Raw genomic sequence first — 27,694 nt, 5'->3', positions numbered from 1 at the left:
ATGTGTGTGGAAATTTTTTTTTCTATGAATAGTAGGCTAGGGAAAAACAAATTCTTAAATCCCAGAGTGTCTACTTCCATTAGAGATTCATATTAACCACCACTGTGGAGTGTGACATGACAACATTTGAATTTCCATTGAATTTCCAATAATCCGTCTAGATATAAACCATTCTATCTAACCTGGACAAACACACCAGCATATTAGCTTTAACAGGAACAGGATGTCTTTTAGTGTAATCCTTTATTTTGTAAGTTTTCAGTATCTTTAATAGTACAGTCCATTGCCAAAGGAGAGCTGTATATACAATCAGAATGGCCTTCATGTGCAACACTTTCAATCCATATCTTTCTTTTTTTATTGGAATGTTTTTTTAGTAAACAGAGTCAATGAGGGCTATTGCTCCGATCTCTGCTTCTAGTTTACTAGTTTAAAATAAGTAGATCAGTTCTATTAAAAAAGAAAAGAAAGAAAATCACATAAGAAGAAGAAGAATATATATATACACATATGATGATGATGGGAAAATGAATGATCATTATCGTGCACATTAACACATCATTATGGCTGACGAAATCAGACCCCTCGTCCCCCCTCCAGCCTAAAAAGGCAAGGCTGTGAGCAGCTGGTGGAAAGAACACAAGCTAAGAATAACCAGTGGCTGTGGTGGTATAAGGTTACCTTGAATCTCTTCTGCGTGTTTTCGTGCCCCATGGCCATGTGAGGCGCCAATTACGCCGCTGAAATTATTAGCAAGTGTGTTTGCTGCCTCTCCTGTTCAACTCTAGTGACTCAGTGCCTTTTTGGAGTTTACCCCCTCACCATCTTAACACACTGGCCTTCACCATGCTCACGGAATCTACTTTGGACAATTAGATTTTTTTGCACTCGATTAACAAGGTTCCACCTGAGGATTGTATGGGGGGGTTAACAAACCGGGCAGCATTAACATCAACCAGGTGGAACCAGCACAACGGGACAGGACGAGGTCAGCTGAGGCTTCCACAAGCAGTCACACTATGACTAATAAAACTGAAGGTATTGCATTATTTATTTACAGCGTTTATCATTTAGCTCTAGTAATGTGGTTTTTTATGATGTATTTAGTAGATTCGATTGCACTGTACGGCATATGGCAGCACTGTTTTAAAGTTCCTCTGATTATCTAACTGGAATAAACCTTTGGCAAAAAAATATATATATCTTCAAACCTACACAATGATCTGCTTGATCCAGATTTGAATACAAGGCTTATATCCCCATCATTTCTTCTAGAAGCAGAGGTGGATTTAACAGGGTTTTTTTTTGGAAGGAGTCTCCAGTATCAGAGCCTTAAATGAGAACTTTAATTGCCCCAAGAAAGTCTTCACGAGTGGATGGTTAAAAAGTTTTGTGCAGATAATGAAAAACATGTTTACATGTTAATTATCAGCAAATTGTTGACAAATAACTAATTTTTCTGTGTTCAGATTTTTCTTTTTCTTTTTTTTACCAAATTAACTCAAGATACAGCTGAGGGTTAAGGATCTTGGTGGTGCTGGGATTTGAACTCATAACCTGTAGCCCAATGATGTTACCAATGAACATAAGCTTAAGCTTCTAATTCTATAGAATTTCTAGTGCTTATGTAATGACGTTAAGCACTAAATGACGTTTTAACTCTAAAGGTTGTTCCACATGCACAGAAAAATCACATTCGTGTAATATAACGCTCATTTACAGCCTTGGTGTATCATATCAAATTACTGTTTTGACCCACTGTTCAAAAAGGAGCTCAGTGCAGTTTGCAGGGTCGGTTTTTCTCATTAAAATCTTAGCACAAATAATGACATGCTAAATACACTGACATTTATAAAGCTTGAGATATCCTGATATGTACCACACCAAAGATAGCTTCTGCACTGCACAGATGAGAAGTGTGAAATATTTGGCAGAGAGAGAGAGCGCGCGCGAGAGAGAGAGCGCGAGAGAGAGAGAGAGAGAGAGAGAAATAAATATTAATATTATTAGATTAAAATAATAATAAATATTAATAGAAATATTCATTTGAAATAAATAGACTAGTACATGTAGGAAAGAGAATTTCTGATGAGTCAATTTAAGAATAAGTAGCTTGGCATTTAAGGTGGTATGTTTTAAGGTGGTCCCTTAATGCAAACAAATAAAATCTTGTGGAGCTTCAGGAAAGTCATTAGTTCCTGTTATTGCTTGTTCCCTCATCACCCTTCTCTTTTTTCACCCCTTTCCTGTTATAAAATGCTGACACTAAAGACTCCTTCCATCAATACAGGCCCTAATAAATGCAGCCGGACGGCAATTTCAATAATACAAAATATTCTTTGTTAAATAGCAATAAGCTTTTTTTTTTTTTTTAAAATCAGATTATACTTAGGTGCAGGTTTCGGTGCAGTTTCTTTCAATTTAGAGTCTATAGTCTTTAAAGATGACTTTAAAACAAGCGCATTAATCTAAACCTGGGGTATAAATTAGAGCTGCACCGCTGCCAGAGCTGCTATTACAGAAGATTAATCAACAGAGTCTGTTCAAACAGACTGCATCAGATTTAACTGCGTTCACCACTGACAAACGATATTAGGATGTTTCTACAGAATGCACTGTATAATGGATTAGTTTGTGAAAGACTTAGTGAGGCTCTCTCTGAATTTTGACCTATAGGTTGTTCAGCCTTTAACGCTTTATACAGCCACCAAACTCAGGGTTCTGACCGAAATATCTATCAAATGAGCAAACTTCTCTGTCTAATCCCATTACTACCAAAAGCCTGTAACAGCTTTGCTATCCTAATTGCTAGTTTAAACTTCTGAGTTTCTAGTTTAAACTTCTGAGACCTTCCTTAGGCTCTTTAACAGCCGAGTTGAAACCTGTGATCGAAAATACTACCAAATAGTTCATTTTGGTAAGTAAATAAATAAATAAATAAATAAATAAATACTAATCACGAAAGCTAAACAGTAAACAACACACACGTTTTTGTTTTTATGTCGATTGCACACAGCTGTGGTGAGAATATAATCTGAAAAGTATACATAATCTGGAGTATATATAATCTGGAGTATACATAATCTGGAAACTTCCACCTGCAAGCTCCACTTAAATTGACTGAAGTAAACAATTTAATCATCATTGCTTGTGTAAGTCACACACTTAAATATTGATACATCAGTCTAAACAGTCTTCTACTCGTCGCCTGAAATTCTCTGCTTTCAAATCAATGCATATTTATTGACTTTCATCTATCTAAGGATTTTATTTGTACTCATTGTATTTCATGGAAATGAATTATTTTTGGATTTGTGGCATCATTAATTATAATTTTAAGAGGAATAAGGCATAGTGTGGGCATTTAGACTATAACTATATGATGATATGTTTTAATATTATAAAATACTTCTGTGTATTAAGTACCTTGTGAGCTCTTGATTCAAAAGCTTTGTATCTTCTTGGTCCTTAAATTGTCCAAGCAGTTTTTAAGGATTCTTAAAGATCACACCTTTTAAAATCTAGGAGAAATGTTTATCAGCTAGAAACAAGGCATCAGTTAGATTGTTGGGCCTTATATACTCTATAAACAGGAAGTAACCTAGAAGTGTTAAGGTAGAGCACAGGGGAGGGAGACCTCTGCTGGCAGGGAGGTGGAATAATCCAATGATGGTATGACAGGATAGTGTAAAAGAAATGAAAAACCTATCCTACTGTATTTTACTGTAGCATCTGGAGCAGGGCCCATCAATATGGAAGTCCGAAATCGGGAAGTCATAAACTTGACACCTCCTCGGGTGATGAACCACGGCTTTGTGGGGGTCTTCAAACGTCCTGTGCAGTGGATGATCATCATTACGCTTCTAATCTCCTGGTCTGCAGCTGGAATATTTATGTTTGACTTTGTCTCTGATGACCAGCTGACAAGTATGTGATTTAATCAAAATGATGAATTATTTTTGTAGTAATTACTATGTAGGATGTGAGAAATCATGCGTTCACATGGTTTATATTTATAGATCTACAGCACATAAGTTCAGATCCCATGGCAGCTGTGAACGAAGCTGTCGAGGGCTTTACAGGCAAAATGAGCAACTTAAATGACATTTTTAGTAATGCACATGGTAAGTTTTAACACATCACATGCAGATTTTATAGGTGTGAATCAACAAATTTAAAATGATTACATTTTATTCTGACCCACAGACTACGTTGATACTGTAATCACCAATCCAATGGGTGCCATTAATCAGTGGGCTGATGCCTCGACGTCGTTTCTCTTACATGGTGACGTACTTGGGGTTTCAATTTTTTAATGATTTATTTTTCCAAAGAATTTGTATATGTGCCACCACTTTATGATGATGATGACAATGATTTCTTCTCTTTAATTCAGAGACAAAAGGAGTCACTTCATATCTTAAACCCGGCAGTGATGTATTAAATGAAATGAACGACTGGGTTAGAAGCCTGGTTGTATATTTATTCCACATGTTTGAAGGTAATTTATCATTACAAATAATCCAGAATTGTAACAGAGCAGTAAACTGAAACAGAGCTGGAAGCTTATTAGGTACTCAATCAGTGTACCTAATAAACTGACAAACTTTTGTTCAGCTGTATGCGTTTCTTCCAAATATATCTTCACTCTTTGTTATGCTTAGATCTGTTGGAAGTGGTGATTTTCAATCCTCTGGAAATGGTTGCTGGAGCAGTCGCAAAGATTTTAGACATAGTCAAGGTCGTCTTGAGGTCTTTCACAGGAATGTTTAAGAGTGCCGAAGGTACGTAAATACACACAGTCGTGTTTTGTTTGAAATTTAATTAGGAAACACACATGAAACAATCCATCAGTGAATCAACCAATGAATCAGTAAATCACAGAATCAATCAAACTCCATCAGTGAATCAACCAATGAATCAGTGAATCACAGAATCAATCAAACCCCATTAAGTGATTTTAGCTTAGGGTTGCAAAATTCCGGGAATTTCAAGGCTGGAAACTTTCCATGGGAATTAAAGGGAATACATGGAAATTAATGTAATACATGGAATATATGGGAATAAACTGGGAATTTAAAAAAAATTCAGAGTTGCCTATAACAAGGAACTTAAATGTAGTTAAAAAAATCTTGCAGCATAATTTTGTTTAAAAGAACAAGATTTAATGCAATTTAAGTTGAATTTGTACCCTGCGTTCCTCTGTCACTTGCACACAGCACACTGCTTACTGGAGGGCCATTGAGGCCAAACCCCCTGCATGTACTTGCATTCTTCCATAACATGTACAGTAACACTTTATTTTAGGGTCATTTAAATAGTTGCTTATCATCATGAATATTAATAGAATATTGGCTATTTATTGGCATAAATTCCCGTAAATTCCCATAAATTCCCGTAAATTTCCATAACTTCCCGTAAAGTTTCCAATTTGGAATATTCCCAAATTCCCCAGATTAAGTTCCCGTGGAAAGTTTCCGGAAATTTACCAGAAATTTACTGGAAACTTTCCGCCCCTTTGCAACCCTATTTTAGCTATAGATTGGTAATCTATGTCAAAGCTTATTACTAGCTTAAACTGTCAAGATAAACACACTTCATATAATAATAATAATAATAATAATAATAATAATAATAATAATAATAATAATAATACATTTTATTTATAGGCACCTTTCAAGTCACTCAAGGTCACTATACAAATTCAAACAAGTAATAAATAATAAAATAACAGTAAACAAATAAACATAATAAACATATGTTATAATAAACATATATTTTTCCACCAATTTTAACATACAGCCCAATGTATATTCATGCTATAAAATGATTTTGGCATCTAATTTTTTTTAACATATTAGAGAGTGATAGAGTGATAAATGTGATCATTACAAGTACAACTATTTATTCAGTAATATTCTGGTGATATATTTTATTTGAATGTTTTTTATGTATCTTCTAGTTTATATGCCATCATATTAGAGCTTATTTTATCTTTCATTATAAATGGTGTCTTGCTTTTATGCTACATTATCTTACATTTGGCAGCCATAAAACTTCAATACAACAGCAACAACACTCATTGTTTGTGAAAGTGAACTGAGCTTTTCGTTCTTAGTTTGGATTCCTAAAACCAGCACAAGTCCTATGGAAATAGCCAGCGATGTTCTTGAAGGAGCACAAAACCTCAAAAACAACATTGTTTCCATTTTTGCTGGTGATGAAGGTACGACGTGGAAAACAAAGCATTAAGTTTATAATATATAAGACAGCTAATAAACATTTTCATTGATTTCTTTCTTCTTTTTTTTTTTTATCCCAGGTGTTGTTTCAGACCTTAACTTTGATCCTATGAAAGTTGTCACAGACACCGTTGAGGAATTCTCTGACCGTAGGGACATGTTTTTAGCATATCTCTCTAATATCTTGATGGCGGATAAAGGTATGTACCCGGGCTTAGGGACCATACTGTACAATTTAATTTACCTTTCAATGAGACATCAGAGTTTTGTGTGTTGTTGATTTGCTGCTTTTGCCTTTAGACGACACACCGCATGTGATCAGGAGAAAAGGTTTGTATAAATTAAACGGTTTTAGATATACAATAGTGAAAATGACCTTAGTTCAAAGAAATTCTAAAAAAAAAACAAAAAAAAAAACAAAAAACAGAAATTGAAATGCATTAGATAAATAATAATTCACTTTCACAGTCTTTAAAGAATTAAATATATAAACAATTTCCTAGGTTATAATCTTATTTATATTTCCTTTTGTTATTTATATTACATTTTCTAATGCCATATTTCTATATGTAATATCCACAGGAGAATTTCTGCCACCTAAGGAAAAAGGTCAGTAAAATTTAAATACAAATTACATTTTTTCTTAAAAATCAACCGAAATTGGAGAAACGGATTAAATGTTTGTGAAAATGGTGACACTTGGACTGCACTGATGAAAAAAAGTAGCATGAAAGAGTAACAGGTGCATGACTAAAATTGTATTAAAATCCATGATTAAAAAAAAAAGATAGTTTCTGTCTATGGACCTATTGTGCTACTTCCTGGGACAGAATAAATGAAATTAAAGCCATAAAAAACAAAACAAACAAAAAAACAACAACTATAATTTATTTTAAATCATGAATCCTAATGGTGCATGAAAAAAAACCTGAAATCGTTCCTGCATTAACAGTGTGTTCTGTTTTGACTGTGATTTCATCTCTGCATTGTCATTCAACCTTTTCTGTGCTTTATATACAGTATTTTGAAAAAAACAATTCATGTAAGTTTCATGTCATACGTGTGAAACCTTCTGATCTTGTCTAATATTTATCTGGAATGATTGTGCATGAAAAAAGAAATCCCAGATAAAAAATAAACATTTCCATGTGAAATGTCTTGCCCTCTGATTTCCTTTTCTGATTTACACTATTCTTTATCCGCTAAAGACAAAATTACCACAATCCAAATTTCATGAGTCAGATTTAGCTAAAATTCAAACATTTAAAAGAATTAGCTATAAATTTTCTTTTTTTTTGAGTCAGGCCGACAAACAAAACAAACTGAGTCAGGCCGACAAACAAAACAAACGTGTAGCCAATGACCAGAAAGGGGCGTGTCTTGTCAATATGCGGCGGAGAGAGTGTTTATTGCGCATGTCTGACGTTAGCAGAAAGCGATTGAAAAATTGACATGGCGGATACCTGCCGTTACCTCTGCCTCAGGTTCTAGGTGTTGAACGTTGTCTTCCGCGTGAAACGGAGTTAAAACTTTCACGGTACAACACACAGTACTACAAAAACACATTTGTATTACCATAGTATTACTCATTGTGTTCATTTATTGATGAAAATATCCCCTCGGCCAGCCGCCCCAGCAGGTGCCGCCATAATAGTTGCCTGGGTTGTGTATGTATGTGTGGGGCGGAGCTATCAATACAGGGGTGACACCCATTTGTGTTAGGGGCGTGTTTGTTTTGGTGATTTCATATGTCAACATTGGCTTTTAAACATCGTGCACTTCACCTTTAAGTCAGTAAAACAGCACCGCTTTAATCCTTTTATTCCACAGTCGTATACCAGAGCAATTTGCTAATGCTAACAACAACATATATATTTTTTATCCATTTACACTTACATTTCATGTTGTGGAATGTCCACAAGATAAAATAAGTTAAAACAAGATTTTTCTCTGTCTTACTAAAAGGTGAAATAAGGCAAAAAGGCTTCTGTCTTTAATCAGAAGACTTAAAATAACATGTTCCCTTAACTATTACAAAGTGCTGACACTGGAGAAAATCACACAATCTCCTATTAGAAAGCTTCACTGTATCACTAAGTATGCGTGTAATTTGGTTGCTATGGAAATAAAAACATATATTACATCTAGTTACTTCTAGAATGTGTGTATTGTACCTTTTAATATCGTTGAATGTAGAAATGTAGATTAGCTATTGAATTGTATAAAAATACACCTTTGCATTATATTGTGTATTATAGTTACAGTATTCGTGGCACTGAAAGCATTTCAGTTTAAGTTGAACTGATTAATATTTACACCGTGTACAATGCAATAAGGTCATCATTGTGTTGCAATTCAACTGTTTGTCTTTCCCTGCATGTTAAGTAAGAAAAAAAACAATTTTGGAGGTGTGTCATTATAGGAAAATAGTCAATGAGTGGATTACTGAGTCAGAGTTACAGTTACCACTCAATAACAGCATGTTCTGAGGTGTTTTGTGGCTTTTATACCACAACAATCTTCCAGCACTAACATTTTTCATTCAAGACTCGTACATTTCTTCGTGTTAATGCTGTGGAACGTATGTGAAACATGTTCGTTTCCCGTAATTCACTTGTTTACTCAGCTTCAGATATTTCACCAGCACTGTGGTATAATTCATTTTATTTTCTCCCGAAACGATCTGTCATTTTACCTTTACGATATCATGACTCACATTTACACAAGCATTATGGAAAGATTAACATGAGTGGTGGTGCTTTTTACAACTTTATTTAGTCTGAATTCTTTTCAACACTATGTGCCCTTGCTTGTTGAACATCCTACAACTTTTGCATGAGACTTGGTTGGAATTTTATACCTCATCAAGTTTGTAACCACACAAAATGGTGCATGAAACAGTTGCAGAGATGCTGGTCAGGAAAAAGGATGCAGCCTATCATAGTCTGAAAAGCAAGCTTTTGAAGGCGGAAATTGCTAAATGGGACATGAGCGACGTTGAGGCTACAGAGATCAAGGACCAAAGAAAGGGATCTGAAGCGGAGGAAGATGATGATGTCATCTTGGCAGAATTACTGGATAAACAGAGCGATAAGGATCCAGGAGAAGGTATGGAAGATGTTGCTTACATCCTGGATGACAAGGAAGCATCTGGACTAAAGGAAGAACATCAGGAAACTGACTCACCTGAAGCTGTATTGGGTGAAGTCATTGAGCACAGTGAAGTGGTAATGGAGGTAATTCATGAGATTGCACTTGAAAACCCAGTTAAGACTACCAAGGATTCTCTCACTGATGAAGGAGGAGAAAATGAGAAGTCAGATGAACACCAACCTCAAACAGATGACACATCTTCAGAGGTTGCATTTGAGAAGACAGTTTATATTTATAATGTTGGTGATGAGGTTCAGACAATAAAATCTATGGCAACAATGGATGACGAAGACCAAACCAATGTAGACACTCACTCAGAGGATCTTAGTGAAGAGAAACCAGTTGAAAATGCTGAGGTTTCTGATGTCACCGGTGATGAGGAACCAGCACAATTACCTCATAATGCAATCAACAAGATAGATGAAGACCAAACTAAAGCTGGTAACACTTTCTTAGAGGCCACTATTGAGGAGGAATCTGTTGATTTCACAGATTCAAATTCTGAGGATAATACTTTAAAACCTTCCATGAAGAAAGAACCAGTTGTTTCTGGTGTCTGTGGTGAAGAAGAACCAGAAAAAATACCTGATGCTGTAATAAATGAGAGTGATGAAGATCAAACTAAAACTGGTGATACATTTTCAGAAACCACAACTAAGGAGGAATCTTTTGCTTCCAATGTTGAAGAATTAAAACCACCTGCAACCAAAAGCACTGATGAAGACCAAGCCGAGACAAACGTACCTTTCTATGAGACCATGTTTGAAATGGAATCAGTTGATGTTTCTTTTGTTGTTGATGAAGAGAAACCAATAAACTCAACACAAGTTCCTCCAAAAGACACTGACAAAGAAGAAATTAAAACAGATACTTATATAGATACGGTTCTTCAGGAGTTAGCAACCAGCAAATCATCTCTTGGTGCTCAAAATGGAGTCAAATATAACGTGGAACATAAATTAAAGGTAGATGAGATTAAGGAAGTAAAGGAGAAAGATAATGGTGAAGATTCCCAAGAAGTAGAATCAAACGATGACGTGGTCCATGCTCAGATTCATACAGGAGACGATGGTATTCAGAGTGACGATGAAAATAATAACAACAATGATAAAAAGAGACATGTGGTTAACAGAGTTGACGTAAAGCATGGAGCAATGACCAAGGAAACCGGTGATCAAGAAGACAAGCTTCATGAAGAGAATGAAAAAGGTATAACATGAAATGTTTATTTCATAACTATGTTTAGATGGATGTTACTCCTTGTCTTTAACATTGATTATTGAAATGATCTGCAGTGTGTTTCTGCAGAACCTTCGGATTGAAGGGATCCATTCATTATTCACTAAGCTTAATTTATTTTTAAATAATAAAATTATTTGAATTGTGAATTGATTTTTTTAGCATCAACTTGGTTGCTATTTGCCAGATTAGAATGGTGGTCAGGATACTGACCAACAAAGATACTGTATTTCAATATTTCCAAATATTGCTCATTGGTTTTCAGGTTTTCTTGCACCATTAGCAGATATTTTCTTGGATATTGTCGCTGTCGGGTGGAAACCTCGTATGTCCAAATTTGGTCAATTTCATATTTTTTCACATATCGATGCTATTGGTCAGTCCTCACGTGGGTCTGTTATTTTTACAAGTTATTAACCAATCTAAAGTCTTGAAAATAGCTTGAGCGCAAATCTCATAACTCCATTGGACACTTCAACTGTCCACCTCTTCCTCACTCCACGGGAGAGCTTCGCGGCATATTTCTCCTCAAGAAGAGTCGCAACGAATCAACACGTCTTCTGAGGTAAATGTCTTCAAAACACTGGGCTCAAAGAAAAAAAAAATCTTGACACCCGCTAGATCTGGTGCTCGTCTGAGGACAGGAATTTAGCGCAAGACAATCCACTGCAACGCGGACTAAACCCTGTGTACTGCAGATTTTTTTAATTTCCTGAAAAATAACGGTTTTGGAGATACGAGGATTCCGTCTGACAGTGACGATATATTAATGCAATGCAACTGTATGGGGTATAAGTAAGAGTATGGAGTTATTTCCATATTATATGGAAGATTTGTGACTGTAATAATTCCTCAGAAATGTTTCAGAAAGTGCAATAATTAACTCCTTGATGAAAAGGTATGGGTGTCTCTATTGGTCTAAATCAGAATTGGCCAAATATGAGACAAATCCAGTGTGCAACACAAGCAATGTGATAATACAAGATTATTGACCTGAACGGCTTCGTTTCTGAATCAGTGCCATTTTTTTCTCATGTTTGTCAGAAATAAAAGGACTACTTTTGACACTGATTGAGTTCACATGCATTTGATTCAGTTTTTATACCAAAAACCTAAAAGTCATCTTTTCTTTTTAATTTTAGAAAATCCACCTGGCTGAATACGTATATCCATAACAAATAAAAACAAACCCCTAATATGTAAATGATAAAGCTGGATTATTATTACTAGAATTTACATCTTTACTAGAACTAATAAGATGCCATTAATTAAATATCATACTTGGGAGATATGTTAGTATTTTTTTAGTAATTAATTGTGTTATTTTTATTATTATTATTATTATTATTATTATTAGTAGTAGTAGTAGTAGTAGTAGTAGTAGTAGTATAATCAGTTTTTTTATTTGTATATTTTAAAATATATATATTGAAAATGTTTTATTTTTATAATATATTTTTTGTATTATTATTATTATTATTATTATTATTATTATTATTATTATTATTATTGCTGTTGTTGTTTCTTCAGTTCATTTTTATGTTATTTCAGTTATCTGTATCCGTCATTATCTCACTCTTCATTGTTTTCATGTTTTTGTTATATCAAGTATCAATTTCTAGGACATTTTTTTTTTTTGTCACAGTACAGACTTGATTTTTACTTTTGCAACTTTTGTCTATTTTTGTTATCTTGAACATGCTATAGGGGGGCACGGTGGCTTAGTGGTTAGCACGTTCGCCTCACACCTCCAGGGTCGGGGTTCGATTCCCGCCTCCGCCTTGTGTGTGTGGAGTTTGCATGTTCTCCCCGTGCCTCGGGGGTTTCCTCCGGGTACTCCGGTTTCCTCCCCCGGTCCAAAGACATGCATGATAGGTTGATTGGCATCTCTGGAAAATTATCCGTAGTGTGTGAGTGTGTGAGTGCGTGAGTGAATGAGAGTGTGTGTGCCCTGCGATGGGTTGGCACTCCGTCCAGGGTGTATCCTGCCTTGATGCCCGATGACGCCTGAGATAGGCACAAGCTCCCCGTGACCCGAGGTAGTTCGGATAAGCGGTAGAAAATGAATGAATGAATGAATGAATGAACATGCTATGCTATCTGTCAACTTTACAAACCTTTCCAGGTTTGTGTCAGTTTATACTCTATGCATATAAAAATGTCTTTCTCATGTAACCTACATGTGTGAATTTTAGTTCTGGAGCAAGAAAGAATTGCCAATGAGAAAAAAGCTCAGGAGGAAGTATACAAAGCCATTCAGGGTGATTCTTTCACTTTTATTTATTGCATGTTTACTTTTTGCATGCTTACTTTTTGCAAGTTCTGATATCAAATGCAACGATTCTGCATGTTAAGAGGTCTGTGATTTGTGCATTCTTCCAGATATGCGTGCTAAAAAGGCAGCAGAAGAAACAGAAAGGAAATTTGATATAGAAAAAGAGAAGATAAAAGAAATGGTGAAACTAAAAGAAAAGCGTGAAGAGAACGTAAGCAAGATTGCAGAACTCAAAGGTGAGAGTCACAATGATGAATATTAAATCTCAACAGTTATGTTAACAGTTGTGTTAGATTTATACACCTAGTGTATAAAGTACAGTAAGTAGACATGTCCAAAGAAGGTCACAAAATTGAACTAATTTTTACACGCACACACACACACACAACCACACACACAGAGACACACTGAGGAAACAGATTTGTCTGAGAAACAGATTTGCAATAATATATGGCACATTAATTCAAGTCAGTCTCAATCAGATCAATATACTATACAAAAGGGAGTATTATGGGAAACATTAGTCCACACTTTAGCTTTTATTAAATGGGAAACAAGACAATTGATATGTATTCTGTTAAGGAAAATGAATCAATAATAAGGTGTTATGTTACCTAAAATATCTTATGTTAAATTATTGTTTTTACTCTAAAATCCACTATTTTCCATGAATGCATAAAATTTTGGTATTGATAAAAACAGTCAACATATCTGTGTAACGTATAGGATGTTCTAAAATGGCTAGTTGATACAGAAAGAAAAAAAACCCTCTTTCCAGCCCACTGGAGCGCAATTGTAAAAGAATGTGACTCTATCAATTCAATAGAATGATATTTAGGTGCCTGTTTCTTAATCTAATCATTTGAATTATAGACTGGATCAAATGGACTAAATTTACCATTGATCCACTGGTAAACCAGTGATACCACTGGTCTACCAGTGATAAACTGGTGGACCTCTTCACAAAGAAGCACAAAGTTACATAAAGTCTCATACTTAATGAGCTGAAAATATCTTGTTAATTCATCATAAAATTTCCACTTCAGGAAAGTAGTAATTCCTGAAAATTTCTCACATACTGTGTTCTCCTTTCCTACAGAGCCTGAAGACTATGATGAGACGGTTAACGTTACAGTTAAAGGTATTAACACACTTGCATTTTTTTAGGTTTCCTTGTGAAATATTATTGACTGTCAACAAATCTTTCAATGTCGTTGTTTGTTATGAAATGCGCTGAAACTTTTTTCCCCTCTTTTATGTGTTGCAGCTGTAAATGTCACCATGGAGAAAATTGTGCCACTTGTTATAAAGAGAGGTATTATCTATTTTTAATCCATATAAAATGTGCAGTTAATAAAAGGTTTTTTATTGTTAATTGGAAATCGCAAGGTGCAGTAAAAAGAGTAGATGCAAAGTTCTCAGCTAGGACTTTCTCTAAACTATAAACCTGAACAAAACTTTACATCTTGTACAATCACTCCTCTATAATGAATACTTTTCCACATTGTAAAACTGGAAGACCAGTAAAACACACTGGAGACTCCTTCCATATAAAAATCTTCTCATTATACCTGTTTACCATATCAAGAATTACATATTTATAACGTGATTCAACCACCAAGACCTTGAAGGTCAAATCAAAATCGTAAAACACTACCTTTAATTTTAATATCACATGAACCAGTTTTATTAAAAGCAAAGCCTGAAAGTTTTTTCGATAATATTCTCTCATATGTGAGAGCAATACCAGGCACACAAGTTAACAAATCATGTTAAAAATACGAGCAGAAGCCTTAAGCAGAATCCAAAATTTCCTTTCTTTCTCTTTGGCATCTGTCATTAGATTCTACCCATCTAATGAAAGAAGTTTTATTTTAAAAGTTTTTTTATTTTTTAAAAGTTGATATTTTCATTTTTAGGAAATAGATAATAACAGAGAAGCTAATGAATGATGTTAAATGACGGCTTTAATAGCATATTGTTTTTACAGAACGGGAAGCTGCTCCAAAAGAAGAGGCCAAACCAAAACCTACACTAAAAGAGAAGGCAAAGCTTAAACCTGTTTCCAAAGAAAAGACAAAACATGTACATGCCTCAAAAGAGCAGACAAGGACAGAACCTGCTCTACAAAAGAAGTCAAAACTTGAACCTGTTTCAAAAGAAAAGGTAAAAGAAGACGTCAAAAGCAAACCTACTCTGAAAGAAAAAGCCAAACCAGAAGAGGCTCAAAAACAGAAAATAAAAGATGAATCTTTCCTGAAACATGTTTCAAAAGAGAAAGCAAAACCAGAACCTGTTCCAAAAGAAAAGGCAAAACCTGAACCAGCTGCAAAAGAGAAGGCAAAACCTGTATCTGCTGCAAAGGAGAAGGCAAAACTTGAACCAGCTCCAAAAGAGAAGGCAAAACCTGTATCTGCTGCAAAGGAGAAGGCAAAACTTGAACCAGCTGCAAAAGAGAAGGTAAAACCTGTATCTGCTGCAAAGGAGAAGGCAAAACCTGAACCAGCTCCAAAAGAGAAGGCAAAACCTGTATCTGCTGCAAAGGAGAAGGCAAAACTTGAACCAGCTGCAAAAGAGAAGGCAAAACCTGAACCTGTTCCAAAAGAGATAGCAAAACCAGAAACTGTTCCAAAAGAGAAGGAAAAACCTGAACCTGTTGCAAAAGCAAAGGGAAAACCTGAACCTGTTCCAAAAGAGAAGCCAAAACCTGAAACTGTTCCAGAACAAAAGGCAAAACCAGAACCTGTTGCAAAAGAAAAGGCAAAACCAGAACATGTTGTAAAAGAAAAGGCAAAACCAGAACCTGTTGTAAAAGAAAAGGCTAAACCAGAACCTGTTTCAAAAGAAAAGGTAAAACATGTACCTACTACAAAAGAGAAAACAAAACCTGAGTCTGTTTCAAAAGAGAAGGCAAAACCTAAAACTGTTCCAAAAGAGAAGGCAAAACCTGAAGCTGTTTCAAAAGAGAAGGCAAAACCTGTATCTGCTACAAAGGAGAAGGCAAAACCTGAACCAGCTCCAAAAGAGAAGGCAAAACTTAAACCAGCTGCAAAAGGGAAAGCAAAACCAGAACATGTTCCAAAGGAAAAGGCAAAACCTGAACCTGTTCCAAAAGAAATAGCAAAACCAGAAACTGTTCCAAAAGTGAAGGCAAAACATGAACCTGTTCCAAAAGAGAAGGCAAAATCTGAACCTCCTCCAAAAGAGAAGGCAAAACCAGAACATGTTCAAAAAGAGAAGGCAAAAGCCGAAGCTGTTCCAAAAGAAAAGTCAAAACCTGAATCTTCTCCAAAAGATATGGCAAAACCTGAACCAGCTCCAAAAGAGAAGGGAAAACCAGAACATGTTCCAAAGGAAAAGGAAAAACCAGAACATGTTCCAAAGGAAAAGGCAAAACCTGAACCTGTTCCAAAAGAGATAGCAAAACCAGAAACTGTTCTAAAAGAGACGGCAAAATCTGTACCTGACCCAAAAGAAATAGCAAAACCAGAACCTGTTCCAAAAGAGAAGGAAAAACCTGAAACTCCTCCAAAAGAGAAGTCAAAACCTGAACATGTTCAAAAAGAGAAGGCAAAACCTGAAGCTGTTCTGAAAGAGAAGGCAAAACCAGAACATGGTCCAAAAGAAAAGGCAAAAACAGAACCTGTTCCAAAGGAAAAAGGAGAAACTGAACCTGTACCAAAAGAAAAGGCCAAACCAGAACATGTTCCAAAAGAGAAGGTAAAACCTGAACCTGTTCTGAAAGAGAAGGCAAAAACAGAACATGTTCCAAAAGAAAAGTCAAAACCTGAAGTTGTTCCAAAAGAGAAGGTAACACCTAGACCTGTTTCAAAAGAAAAGGCAAAACCTGATCGTGTGCCAAAAGAAAAGGCAAAACCAGAACATGTTCCAAAAGAGAAGGCAAAACTTGAAGATCCACCAAAAGAGAAGGCAAAACCTGAACAAGCTCCAAAAGAGAAGGCAAAACCAGAACTTGTTCCAAAAGAGATGGCAAAACCTTTATCTGCTGCAAAGGAGAAGGTAAAAACTGAACCAGCTCCAAAAGAGAAGGCAAAACCTGAACCTCCTCCAAAAGAGAAGGCAAAACCAGAACATGTTCAAAAAGAGAAGGCAACACCAGAACATGTTCATAAAGAGAAGGGAAAACCTGAAGCTCCTCCAAAAGAGAAGGCAAAACCAGAACATGTTCAAAAAGAGAAGGCAAAACCTGAACCTGTTGCAAAAGAGAAGGGAAAACCGGAACCTGTTCCAAAAGAGAAGGCAAAACCAGAACATGTTCAAAAAGAGAAGGCAAAACCAGAACATGTTCAAAAAGAGAAAGCAAAACCAGAACATGTTCAAAAAGAGAAGGCAACACCAGAACATGTTCATAAAGAGAAGGCAAAACCTGAACCTCCTCCAAAAGAGAAGAGAAAACCTGAACCTGTTCCAAAACATAAGGCAAAACTTGAACCTGTTCCGAAAGAGAAAGAAAGACCTGAAGCTGTTCCAGAAGAGAAGGCAAAACCAGAACATGTTCATAAAGAGAAGGCAAAACCTGAACCTGTTGCAAAAGAGAAGAGAAAACCTGAATCTGTTCCAAAAGAGAAGGTAAAACCTAAAGCTGCTCCAGACCAAAAGGCAAAACCAGAACTTGTTCCAATAGATAAGGCAAAACCTGAAGCAGTTCCAAAAGAGCAGGCAAGACCGGAACATGTTCCAAAGGAAAAGGTAAAACCAGAAACTGTTTCAAAAGAAAGGTCAAAGCCTTTAACTCTTGCAGAAGATAAGGCAAAACCAGAAACTGTTTCAAAGGAGAAGGCAAAACCTGAAACTGTTCCAAAAGACAAGGTAAAGCCTGTAATTGCTCCAAAAGAGAAGGCAAAGCCTGAACCTGCTTCAGAAAAGAAGGCAAAAACAGAGCCTGTTTTAAAAGAGAAGACTAAACTTGAACCTGCTCCAATAGAAAAGGCAAAACCAGAGCCTGCTCCAATAGAAAAGGCAAAACCAGAGCCTGCTCAAAAAGACAAGGCAAAACCGGAACATATTCCAAAAGAGAAGGCAAAATCAGAACCTGCTCCAAAAGAGAGGGTAAAACCTGAACCTCCTCAAAAAGAGAAGGCAAAACCAGAACCTGTTCCAAAACATAAGGAAAAACCAGAACCTGTTCCAAAGGAGAAGGTAAAACCAGAATCTGTTTCAAAAGAAAAGGCAAAACCAGAATCTGTTTCAAAAGAGAAGGCAAAACCTGAACCTGTCCCTAAAGAAAAGGCAAAACCAGAATCTGCTCCAAAAGAAAAGGTAAAGCCTGTAATTGCTCCAAAACCGAAGGCAAAGCCTGTAATTGCTCCAAAGGAGAAATCTAAACCTGAACCTGTTGCAAAAGTGAAGGCAAAACCAGAACCTCCTCCAAAAGAGAAGGCAAAACCAGAACATGTTCAAAAAGAGAAGGCAACACCAGAACATGTTCCAAAAGAAAAGTCAAAACCTGAAGTTGTTCCAAAAGAGAAGGTAACACCTAGACCTGTTTCAAAAGAAAAGGCAAAACCTGATCGTGTGCCAAAAGAAAAGGCAAAACCAGAACATGTTCCAAAAGAGAAGGCAAAACCTGAAGCTCCACCAAAAGAAAAGGCAAAACCAGAACTTGTTCCAAAAGAGATGGCAAAACCTTTATCTGCTGCAAAGGAGAAGGTAAAAACTGAACCAGCTCCAAAAGAGAAGGCAAAACCTGAACCTCCTCCAAAAGAGAAGGCAAAACCTGAACCTCCTCCAAAAGAGAAGGCAAAACCAGAACATGTTCAAAAAGAGAAGGCAACACCAGAACATGTTCCAACTGTTGTAAAAGAAAAGGTTAAACCAGAGCCTGTTTCAAAAGAAAAGGTAAAACATGTATCTACTACAAAAGAGAAGACAAAACACGAACATCTTCCTAAAGAGAAGACAAAACCTGATCATTTACTAAAAGAGAAGGCAACACCTGAACATGTTCCAAAATTGAAGGCAAAATCCGAAACTGTTCCAAAGGAGAAGGCTAAACCCGAACCTGTTCCAAAAGAGAAAACAAAACCTGTACCTGCTCCAAAGGAGAAGGCTAAACCCGAACCTGTTCCAAAAGAGAAAACAAAACCTGTACCTGCTCCAAAGGAGAAGGCTAAACCCGAACCTGTTCCAAAAGAGAAAACAAAACCTATTCCTGCTCAGAAGGAGATTGCAAAACATGTACCTGCTCCAAAAGAAAAGGCAAAAGCAGAACCTGTTTCAGAAGAGAAGGCCAAACCCATACCTTTTCATAGGAAAGGTATTTTTGGTTTTCTATGCTAGTCTTTTTTGTTAACCACCAAGTTTACCTATTAGAACCGCTAGTTAGCAATAGACATCACAAATAAAATCTGGACGATCCCATAAGGAAGGAATTTCTGATTTTTCTTACTGAGTTTAAATGTGTTTTGATAAATTCATTAAAAACATATTAGCAACCAAATGAACTCTAACTTTAAATATTTATTAATTTCCATAGATTTTCTTTTCAGACGTATACTTTATAATTGTATTTTATCTATTGATCCTTGTTTTGTTCCTTAATATGTGTCTCAGCAGTACTCAGCAAATATATCGTGCACAACCCAAAACCATTTCAATGAGGCTTTAATGTGGTTCCCGATATAGGATAGAGCTGATCAGTTAAGAGTTAATAGTTTTGCTGAAGAGCCCAGCTATGGCATCTTGTTAGAACTGGCAAGGTGATCAGTGGTTGGACCTTGTGCTTAGCTTTATGCCTGAATAATCTTCTATCCTTGACTGGTGTGGGATTAAGACACCTGCTCATAGTCCTTGTGCTTAGCGTTACAAAATGGTCCATTCTGAAATGTTCTTTTAATGTTTCAGGGGCTGAATTGGCCAAAGAGGAGGTCCCAATAAAGAAAGGTATCATTGATATATCACTTTTAAGTTCTGTGTCAATGAATATGTTATTTATGTATATTCTTGATTTGTTAAAACTCAATTATTTTATAATGCCAAAGAAAGAGCAAAACTTGCACCAAAGAAAGACATGATTTATTTGTTTTTTCAGAGCCTGAAGTTGCCAAAAAGGCTATACCAATCACAGTGAAGAAAGGTATGACCATATCGTCGCTGTCGGGCAGAAACCTCGTATGTCCAAATTTGGTCAATTTCATATTTTTTCACATATCGATGCTATTGGTCAGTCCCCACGTGGGTCTGTTATTTTTACAAGTTATTAACCAATCTAAAGTCTCGAAAATAGTTTGAGCGCAAATCTCATAACTCCATTGGACACTTCAACTGTCCACCTCTTCCTCACTCCGCGGGAGAGCTTCGTGGCATATTTCTCCTTAATAAGAGTCGCAACGAATCAACACGTCTTCTGAGGTAAATGTCTTCAAAACACTGGGCTCAAAGAAAAAAAAATCTTGACCCCCGCTAGTTCTGGTGCTCGTCTGAGGACAGGAATTTAGCGCAAGACAATCCACTGCAACGCGGACTAAACCCTGTGCACTGCAGATAAGGTACGGCGTTTTTTTAATTTCCTGAAAAATAACGGTTTTGGAGATACGAGGATTCCGCCTGACAGTGACAATATATTAAGAAGCCTTTACATCATATACTTTAGGTGTTTGTTATTCTCACATGAATTCATAAGACTTGGATCATAGCTCTTCATCAGTTTGCCTTAGATAATCAATAGTTCATGTTTTAGTAAGTATTATTAAATAAGACCATATATTTAACATATAATTACTATAATAAGAAGTTAAGACTGAACATTTCCTCTCTGACAGAGCCGGAAGCCGCTAAAGAAACACAGATCCCTGTGGTGTATCCCAGTGCCAAAGGTACCCTTGTGTAGTTTGAATTTTCTCAGCATCATTTATTAGTTTATTACATTACTTTTTAGCCCTCTAAGATGCTGAGAATTCAGATCCTGTAGCTATTGTAGCTTAAGCACCACACCAGCTGTGGAGTTCAAATATTCAGATAAGATTTCGGACACATATGAGCATGAAAGAAACATTCACTGAAGAGATTTATTGAATTTGTTCAAATATCTTGTCTATGCACACAGATATTGCTGTGGAAGTAGAGCTTCTTAAAGCCATCAACCAAAAGCTGTCCATTCTAGATATACTGAGAAAAGACATTGGTGAAATAAGAACTGATCTGGAGGTCACGCAAAGCCATATCGATCAATTGAGGATGGACAATCGAACACTCAAAGGTTTTATTTTATAATATTCTCAATATTGTTTTCTCAAACTTGCAGTGACAATAAGGTTTTTATCTATTACGATTACTATCTGAGCAGTGGTGGCCTTTATGTCCTTTATATATGGATTAGAAAACAGATATCCAGTCTTATCCGAAAAGGGCTGCTTTGGGTGCAGGTTTTAATTCCATCGAAGCAGAAGGTACTTGAATCTACTGAATGTCAAGATCAGCTCATTAAACAAGTGGAATCAGTTGTGGCCCTTTGTGGATAAGATACAACCCTGGATTAGACAAATTGTCTATAAAATAAGTCTACTCTACACATGTAACTTGTATTTCAATGTAGGTGCATGTAATAAAATGGCTAAGAAGAGTAGCTTTATAAGTACAGAAATATATATATATATATATATATATATATATATATATATATATATATATATATATATATATATATATTTTTTTTTTTTTTTTTTTTGCTAAAATATAAATTATTTAATTGTTACAGCACCCAAGGAATTCAAGGAAAAAGTAAAACCCGCAGTGATGAAGAAAGGTTTGTATTACAACACTGACACACCAGAGATGGACAAGAAAAAAATAGAATGGTGTTATTTAAAACTAATGAACAACAGAAATAATATTTTCTAAATACGTTATATAAAGCAGAGTTTTGCTCTTTTTATATGTCAGAAATTAACCAATTAGATTTCATCATTAGGGAAAGAATAACAAATGATTTTTTCTACATTTACAGATATATGTACTGTATGTTAAAGAATGTTGTGGAACATCTCTGGAACAAAAGTAACGCTGTTCCTTAATGTTGTCTGTCTTTAGAATAGAGAAGATTGTGTTCAATGTTACTATAAACGGATAAAAGTATCATATGTCATTCCTGATCTATTAACGAATAAACTGCCAAATTGTTATTGTGCAAAAAGTATATATCAGCCGTGCTGTGCTGTTTTGTTCATTAGTTTCCTATAACTGCGTTAAAAGATAAGAGCAGGAAAATGAATACTGATGTGTAACATACTATCCTGCCAATACATAGCATAATTATCCCTTTGAAATGTGTCCAAAATATATTTTCTGCGGATTGGCTTGTTTTTCATGACTATATGTGTATTAAAAAGAAAAGGTTTGTTTTCTTTAATATTAATATTAGCCTGCTGCTAAGATCCTTGCATTCTTTCATATCTATTTAATCTACATTTTACAGGTACCTTGAGAGCGAAGCCTAAAATATCAACTGTGATTAAAGGTACTCTCTAAACTCAAGAGGATATTCAGAATAAAACACTGAGTTTATTTTTCCATTGTACTTTATAAATTGATCATGATTTTTGATTTGGTTCTTTCAGGAAGGGAAACTCTAAAAAACATCACTAAAGCAGCCAGTGTGAAGAAAGGTATGGATAATAAAGTGAGATTAATGAGATCCTGGTGAACTGTAACAAAAAAATGAAATGATCAGACCTTTCTTTCCTTACAGAGCGTGTGCTGAAGAACATCACTAGAGCGGTGTTTGGAAAGAAAGGTACTATAGCTGTGTTTCTTATACACTAAGGGAATTTTAGAGATGTACAATAAGTAATAGATAGATTTAATGCACTAATCTTTGGCGTGTTCACTTTCTTTATTTAGATTAGGCTGCACTTTTGTTTACTCTACATTTTGAGTTTTCTTACTATTAGGCTCTCATCTTTGAATTCGATTACATATGCAGCTGATTAGCAGGATAGAAACGTCACTTGAGGAATGCTGACTGTGTGTAGATCAAAAGGGTAGGTATTAATATTTTACTGTACATCCACAAATTCATCCTCTGGAGTCTATCCCGGGGACTTGTGGCACAAGGCGAGGGACACCCTGGACCGCATGCCAACCCATCTCATGGCACAATCACACAATCATAACTCACCCATTCACACATCTTTGGACTTGTGTAGAGTACCAGAGTACCCAGAGGAAACCCTCAAAGAACAGGGAGAACATACAATCTCTGTGCATGAAAGGCAGGGGCAGGAGTCAAACCCCCAACATTGGAGTTGGGAAGCCAACATGATAACCACTAAGCACTGATAACTATTTAATCTAGCAAAAATGTCATATATTATAGACCTTGTCTGAGTTTTTTGTACCAAATTAAACTACTAGATTTAAAACATTCTTTATGTTTGTTTATATCAACACACCTGTCATTAACTGTTTTTGCTCTACAAGAACAAGCTCCAAAAGAAATTGTCCAAAAGGACGGGCTTCAACATAAAAAGAAAGGTACATTTCTTTCATCCTTATTCTCGCAAATTCTAACGGTTTTTGATTTGGAATATATGTGCATTTATATTAACGTAAATCCGTAAATATTCCTCATGAAATATTTCTTATAATTTTGGTGCTATTATACATTAGCTCAAAAAATGTTTCACATATCATCAGTACAGTTTGTCTTTTTTATTGTAGAAAAAGCCCCTGAGATCACATTTCCTGAAGAGAAAGAAACAAAAGGTAAATCACCTCAAGGATTCATGCTCCATTTATTGAGCAATTCTTTTATTACTGATATTTTTAAGGTTAATATTAGTCACTAAATTGTTGCATTCACCATTTTTTAATTAGATGAGCCTGTGGTGACCAAAGCTCCTGAACCAGCAGAAGAGGGTAATATCTTTTTTATTTGTTTTTGGGATCTGAAACCTACACCTGGTGGGCAAATCATGAATTTATCTAGTCCTCTAGGTACTGTAGATAAGAGCTGTAGTGTCCTTCTCAGTTCTGTATTTTCATTGCCTTTAAACTGATTATAATGTGGTGCGCTAGTTAAGCTAACTACTGTAAGTGCTAACTAAGTACACTGACCAGTTCCTCCAGGAAATCACATTATTTGCAATTGCAGAAATTAAAGCAAATTCCAAAATATTTGGGATTATTTTCAAAATTGGCACATATTTTCCACAGTTTTGGGCCAAGATGTGTTGAGTGACATCATTTTTGCCATTGAAAAATAGTTTTCCAAAATAAAGAAAAAAAAATAATTAATGGAATGAATTTTTCGTAAGCAACGATCACACAAAAAAGTGAAGTCCTGAGTGACTGATTAATACAGACTAAGGGAAATGAATGAGTACATGGAGGGAAGGAAAATGTAGCCATAGTCCCTTTTTTTATTTAACATATAGTTTTTTCCAGGGCTACTACTGATTTTTCTGGTCCTGGCTGAACATTTTTAATACACTTTCATTAGGAAAATGCTCAATATTTTCTCAACATACTTATCACTTTTTCTGCAGAAGAAGTCCCATACTTTCAGTGTTTCTACGTGGACGAATATGACATCCAGTATCCCTTCTTCCCATTTTCACCACCTTTCTTATGAAGGTCACCAGCATCTGGTTGTGTGAAATGTTGACATCTACGATACATACATTAACCTTCAAAGGTTACTGATACACTATTGGTCCTCAACGTCGAAATCAAGGAAGTCGGGGACAATTACTGTTAATGAGCTTTCAAAACCGGGACAATACAAGCAATTCCATTTACTGTCTACGTGTGTCTCGTTCTAGATATGTTTATGCTACTGTAGATTTGTTTAGTCTAGTATTAGTATTTAGTATTTCAGATAGTATAGAAGCAGTTCAGGTTTGTACTTTCTTTTTCGTGTTTTGTACACTGAATGTAAATCTAATAAGGAATGGCAGAAATGTGTGTCTGTGAAAGCTCTGACAGGCGACGAAGGAAAGAAGCACTCGTCCGATCACAGAAAATGTTTGTAAACGTTTTAAGCGTGTTAAGAGACGAGGTTTTAAACCTACACCTGAATATGCAATGGTACTTGTGCCTCATTTTGATAGAGTGCTGATTCAACGCATTCTACTTACGGTTAATCAAAATGATGGATGAAATAGATTTCCTATCACGATGTAACAAAAAACTTCACAGAAATCGAAGTTTATGCAGCCACTAAAGGAACACTGTGAAGGTATGCAGTATCTTAAAGGATGGATTTGTGGACTGTGAAGTTTGCTGTATATATTTCTCATTCTATGCTTTTCAGTCTTTTATATCTGCAAATGCTGAATGACTTTTCCAAACTAATATTTGTAGCTGGATTTCATAATATTTAAGTAACCAAAGCTACAAGCACTAATTCCATCATCCTGTGGAAACTCCCAAAGGCATGCGATTATGGGACCTTGATGTTAAATTATTCCTTCATCCTTTAAGGAAAGATAATGCATTTATGAGGTCATCCAATGCCATCATTATTTATTTAATCACTAAACTGTGATTAGAGGAAGGGCATAGAAACTAGTGTTTACATGATTATTAAAATATGATACGTTAGAAATATGTCAAGTTAGAAATGTGTAAACATTAAGAAATAGATTAAGGAATAAAACCTGACACAACATGCTGTTATTGCAATTTAATGGATGATGTGTTGGTGTGAAGCAGCCCAACATGAAGCACAGTCACGACACGATCCTGAAAGTTTTATTTGTTTTATACGAAAAACAAATTGTCAACGAATACATTTTTAAAATGATCTCATAACAGGATGTAGTACTTTTTAATTGTTTATATTTACATTTAATGCCAGCTAGTTAGTCAGTTAGTTTGTTACATTAAATCAGCTGTAAACATCTGGTTAAATTTTCTGTAACAAGGATTGACATTTTACTGATAAACTAAAAAGGTCTTGAGGACCTAAGGACTTTCTTGTGATGGAAAACTTAAAGTTGCAATTTGTTACTACAGAAATATTAACGTATTAAAACGAACGTGTCGATATAAACGTGACTAAAAGCCAGAAATATAGTCAGGACTGACTGCTGTTATAAAAAATAAATCAACACCTTCTGACCAATCGGAACTGAGAATTCAACAGCGCTGTGGTGGAACGTACAATCTCAACTCCAACCATGACTCAATTTTGTGTTTTGAAACACAGTCCTGGCTTGTCCTGGCTGGTGCATTGAGTACGTCTTGTAAATCTTTGCTAATTCACTATTTCCAAGAATATCTACAGACATATCTGTAGTTTACATCGTAGATATGAACTGAGTTTGATGCTTACAAGAATAAGCCTTTTGTATTTGCATGATATTACTCAAAAGAACAACTTACATCAGTTTAACTGACCAAAGATGATTATTATTGATGCAATTGCATTGACAGTTTTGAGAATTTTGGGCCAACAGTTCCAGGTATCTTGTTTTGATGAATATTGGTGCTTTAAAACCAATATTTTTGATAATACTTTGGTCCAAATTGAACATAAAGATGATATTCAGCTTGGAATGAGTCCATGTATTTTAAACATAGTCTAATAATAATCTTTTGAGAAATGTTCCTTTAACTGCGTACATTATTTATTTATGTAATATTTAATATTCTAGCACGATCACAGGCTGATTATAACAAATCGGACTCTTCTATCATTACAACTCACAGATTTTACTCTAGAGTAAAAAAAAACGGTTGAGAGTTAAGTCTAAGAAGAGCCGAGAATTTTGCAGAATATGAATAATGACTGATTAGATCATTATTAAATGTTTTATAAATGGCAAATCCGAAAATCTCGTAAAGATACATATTTAGTTTAAAAAAAAAAAGATCTTGCCAGCACATTTTAATAAACATGTCAGTCTTATCTACTTTAAGGTAAACTGTGCTTGATTCAGATGAATTTTTAAACTGAATCAAACCTCATGTTTACTGAGACTTTTTCATTCGTTTATTATTTACTTGAGAAAATCTGTCACATATCATGACTTAAAAGATAATTTTTGCTGCATAGTTTTTTTTAAACAGCTTCATACACAAATTTTGTGTTCAATAAAACAAGCTCATTATATAAAATGCTTGTTTTGAAAGCTGTTAGATGTTTTCTGAGATGTTGATGAGAACTCTAAGGAAGGCGACAATGGTGTTGTATATAGAAGAAATACAGCGCATGTTTTAAGGCACGGTGCTCCTCACACCAGCTTGGTTTAAATTGTTCAAATTGTCTACAAATGCTGTATACTGCATAACAATTGGCATCTGTATTTCTATTTCTTTTTTGTTCAGATTCTCAGCCAAAATGCATGAGGTGTGTTTTCTGCTTTGTGTAAAACTGCAGTTAGAGTAAAAACTCATCTAAAATCCTGGCTGATAAAATGAACAAGTATGTGAGTGAGGTTTTTTTTTTGTTGTTTGTTTGTTTGTTTGTTTGTTGGTTGGTTGTTTGGTTTTACCCCAGCGGTTGTCAAAGTGACATCCGGGGACCTCGAGGGGGCGTAGAAAATTCACAATTCTGCAATTCACAAATCTACTTTGAATAAATGTTTATGAATACTCTGATATGTATTGAGTCATTTACTGTAAATGCAACATGATACACAGTGCTTCAATGTATGCTTTATGAAGTAGTAGTAAAGCAAATAATTTGATTTTCCACCTTGGATTGTTAAAATCCGGAACTAAAATGGACTCTGGATGAACTAGCTTTTATGTTAGGTTAAAAAGTGTCAAAGGAACTTGAAGCACATTCTACAATTAACAGTGAATCATAAAACTCATACAA

The 27,694-nt window shown here is 35.4% G+C and overlaps 1 protein-coding gene across 5 annotated transcripts; it reads left to right on the top strand.

The window, feature by feature from the left end:
- The first annotated feature begins 747 nt into the window (after positions 1-747).
- si:ch211-266g18.10 (titin) lies at positions 748-27,481 on the top strand. 5 transcript variants are annotated; one of them, XM_060880453.1, is made up of 29 exons: positions 748-1,038; positions 3,730-3,927; positions 4,020-4,124; positions 4,207-4,287; positions 4,397-4,501; positions 4,665-4,784; positions 6,119-6,226; positions 6,323-6,442; positions 6,543-6,572; positions 6,825-6,851; positions 9,144-10,604; positions 12,830-12,895; positions 13,017-13,145; positions 14,009-14,050; positions 14,177-14,224; positions 14,900-18,496; positions 18,527-19,186; positions 19,774-19,812; positions 19,961-20,005; positions 20,691-20,744; positions 20,975-21,127; positions 21,626-21,673; positions 22,343-22,384; positions 22,485-22,532; positions 22,616-22,660; positions 23,347-23,400; positions 23,587-23,631; positions 23,743-23,784; positions 24,414-27,481. In XM_060880453.1, the coding sequence occupies exons 1-29, from the start codon at positions 1,020-1,022 to the stop codon at positions 24,497-24,499; spliced, it is 7,617 nt and encodes a 2,538-aa protein (XP_060736436.1). In that variant the 5' UTR covers positions 748-1,019; the 3' UTR covers positions 24,500-27,481. The 5 variants fall into 5 exon arrangements, with proteins under 5 accessions (XP_060736436.1, XP_060736438.1, XP_060736435.1 ...); XM_060880455.1 differs by having other exon boundaries at positions 14,900-15,496; positions 15,977-19,186; positions 24,414-27,480; XM_060880452.1 differs by having other exon boundaries at positions 14,900-19,186; positions 24,414-27,480.
- Positions 27,482-27,694: the final 213 nt, after the last annotated feature.

Source organism: Tachysurus vachellii, chromosome 10 (assembly GCF_030014155.1).
Source record: "Tachysurus vachellii isolate PV-2020 chromosome 10, HZAU_Pvac_v1, whole genome shotgun sequence".
Classification (NCBI taxonomy): Eukaryota; Metazoa; Chordata; class Actinopteri; order Siluriformes; family Bagridae; genus Tachysurus; species Tachysurus vachellii.
The sequence above is the reverse complement of the archived record's forward strand: the minus strand, read 5'-3'. Positions and strand labels throughout refer to the sequence as shown.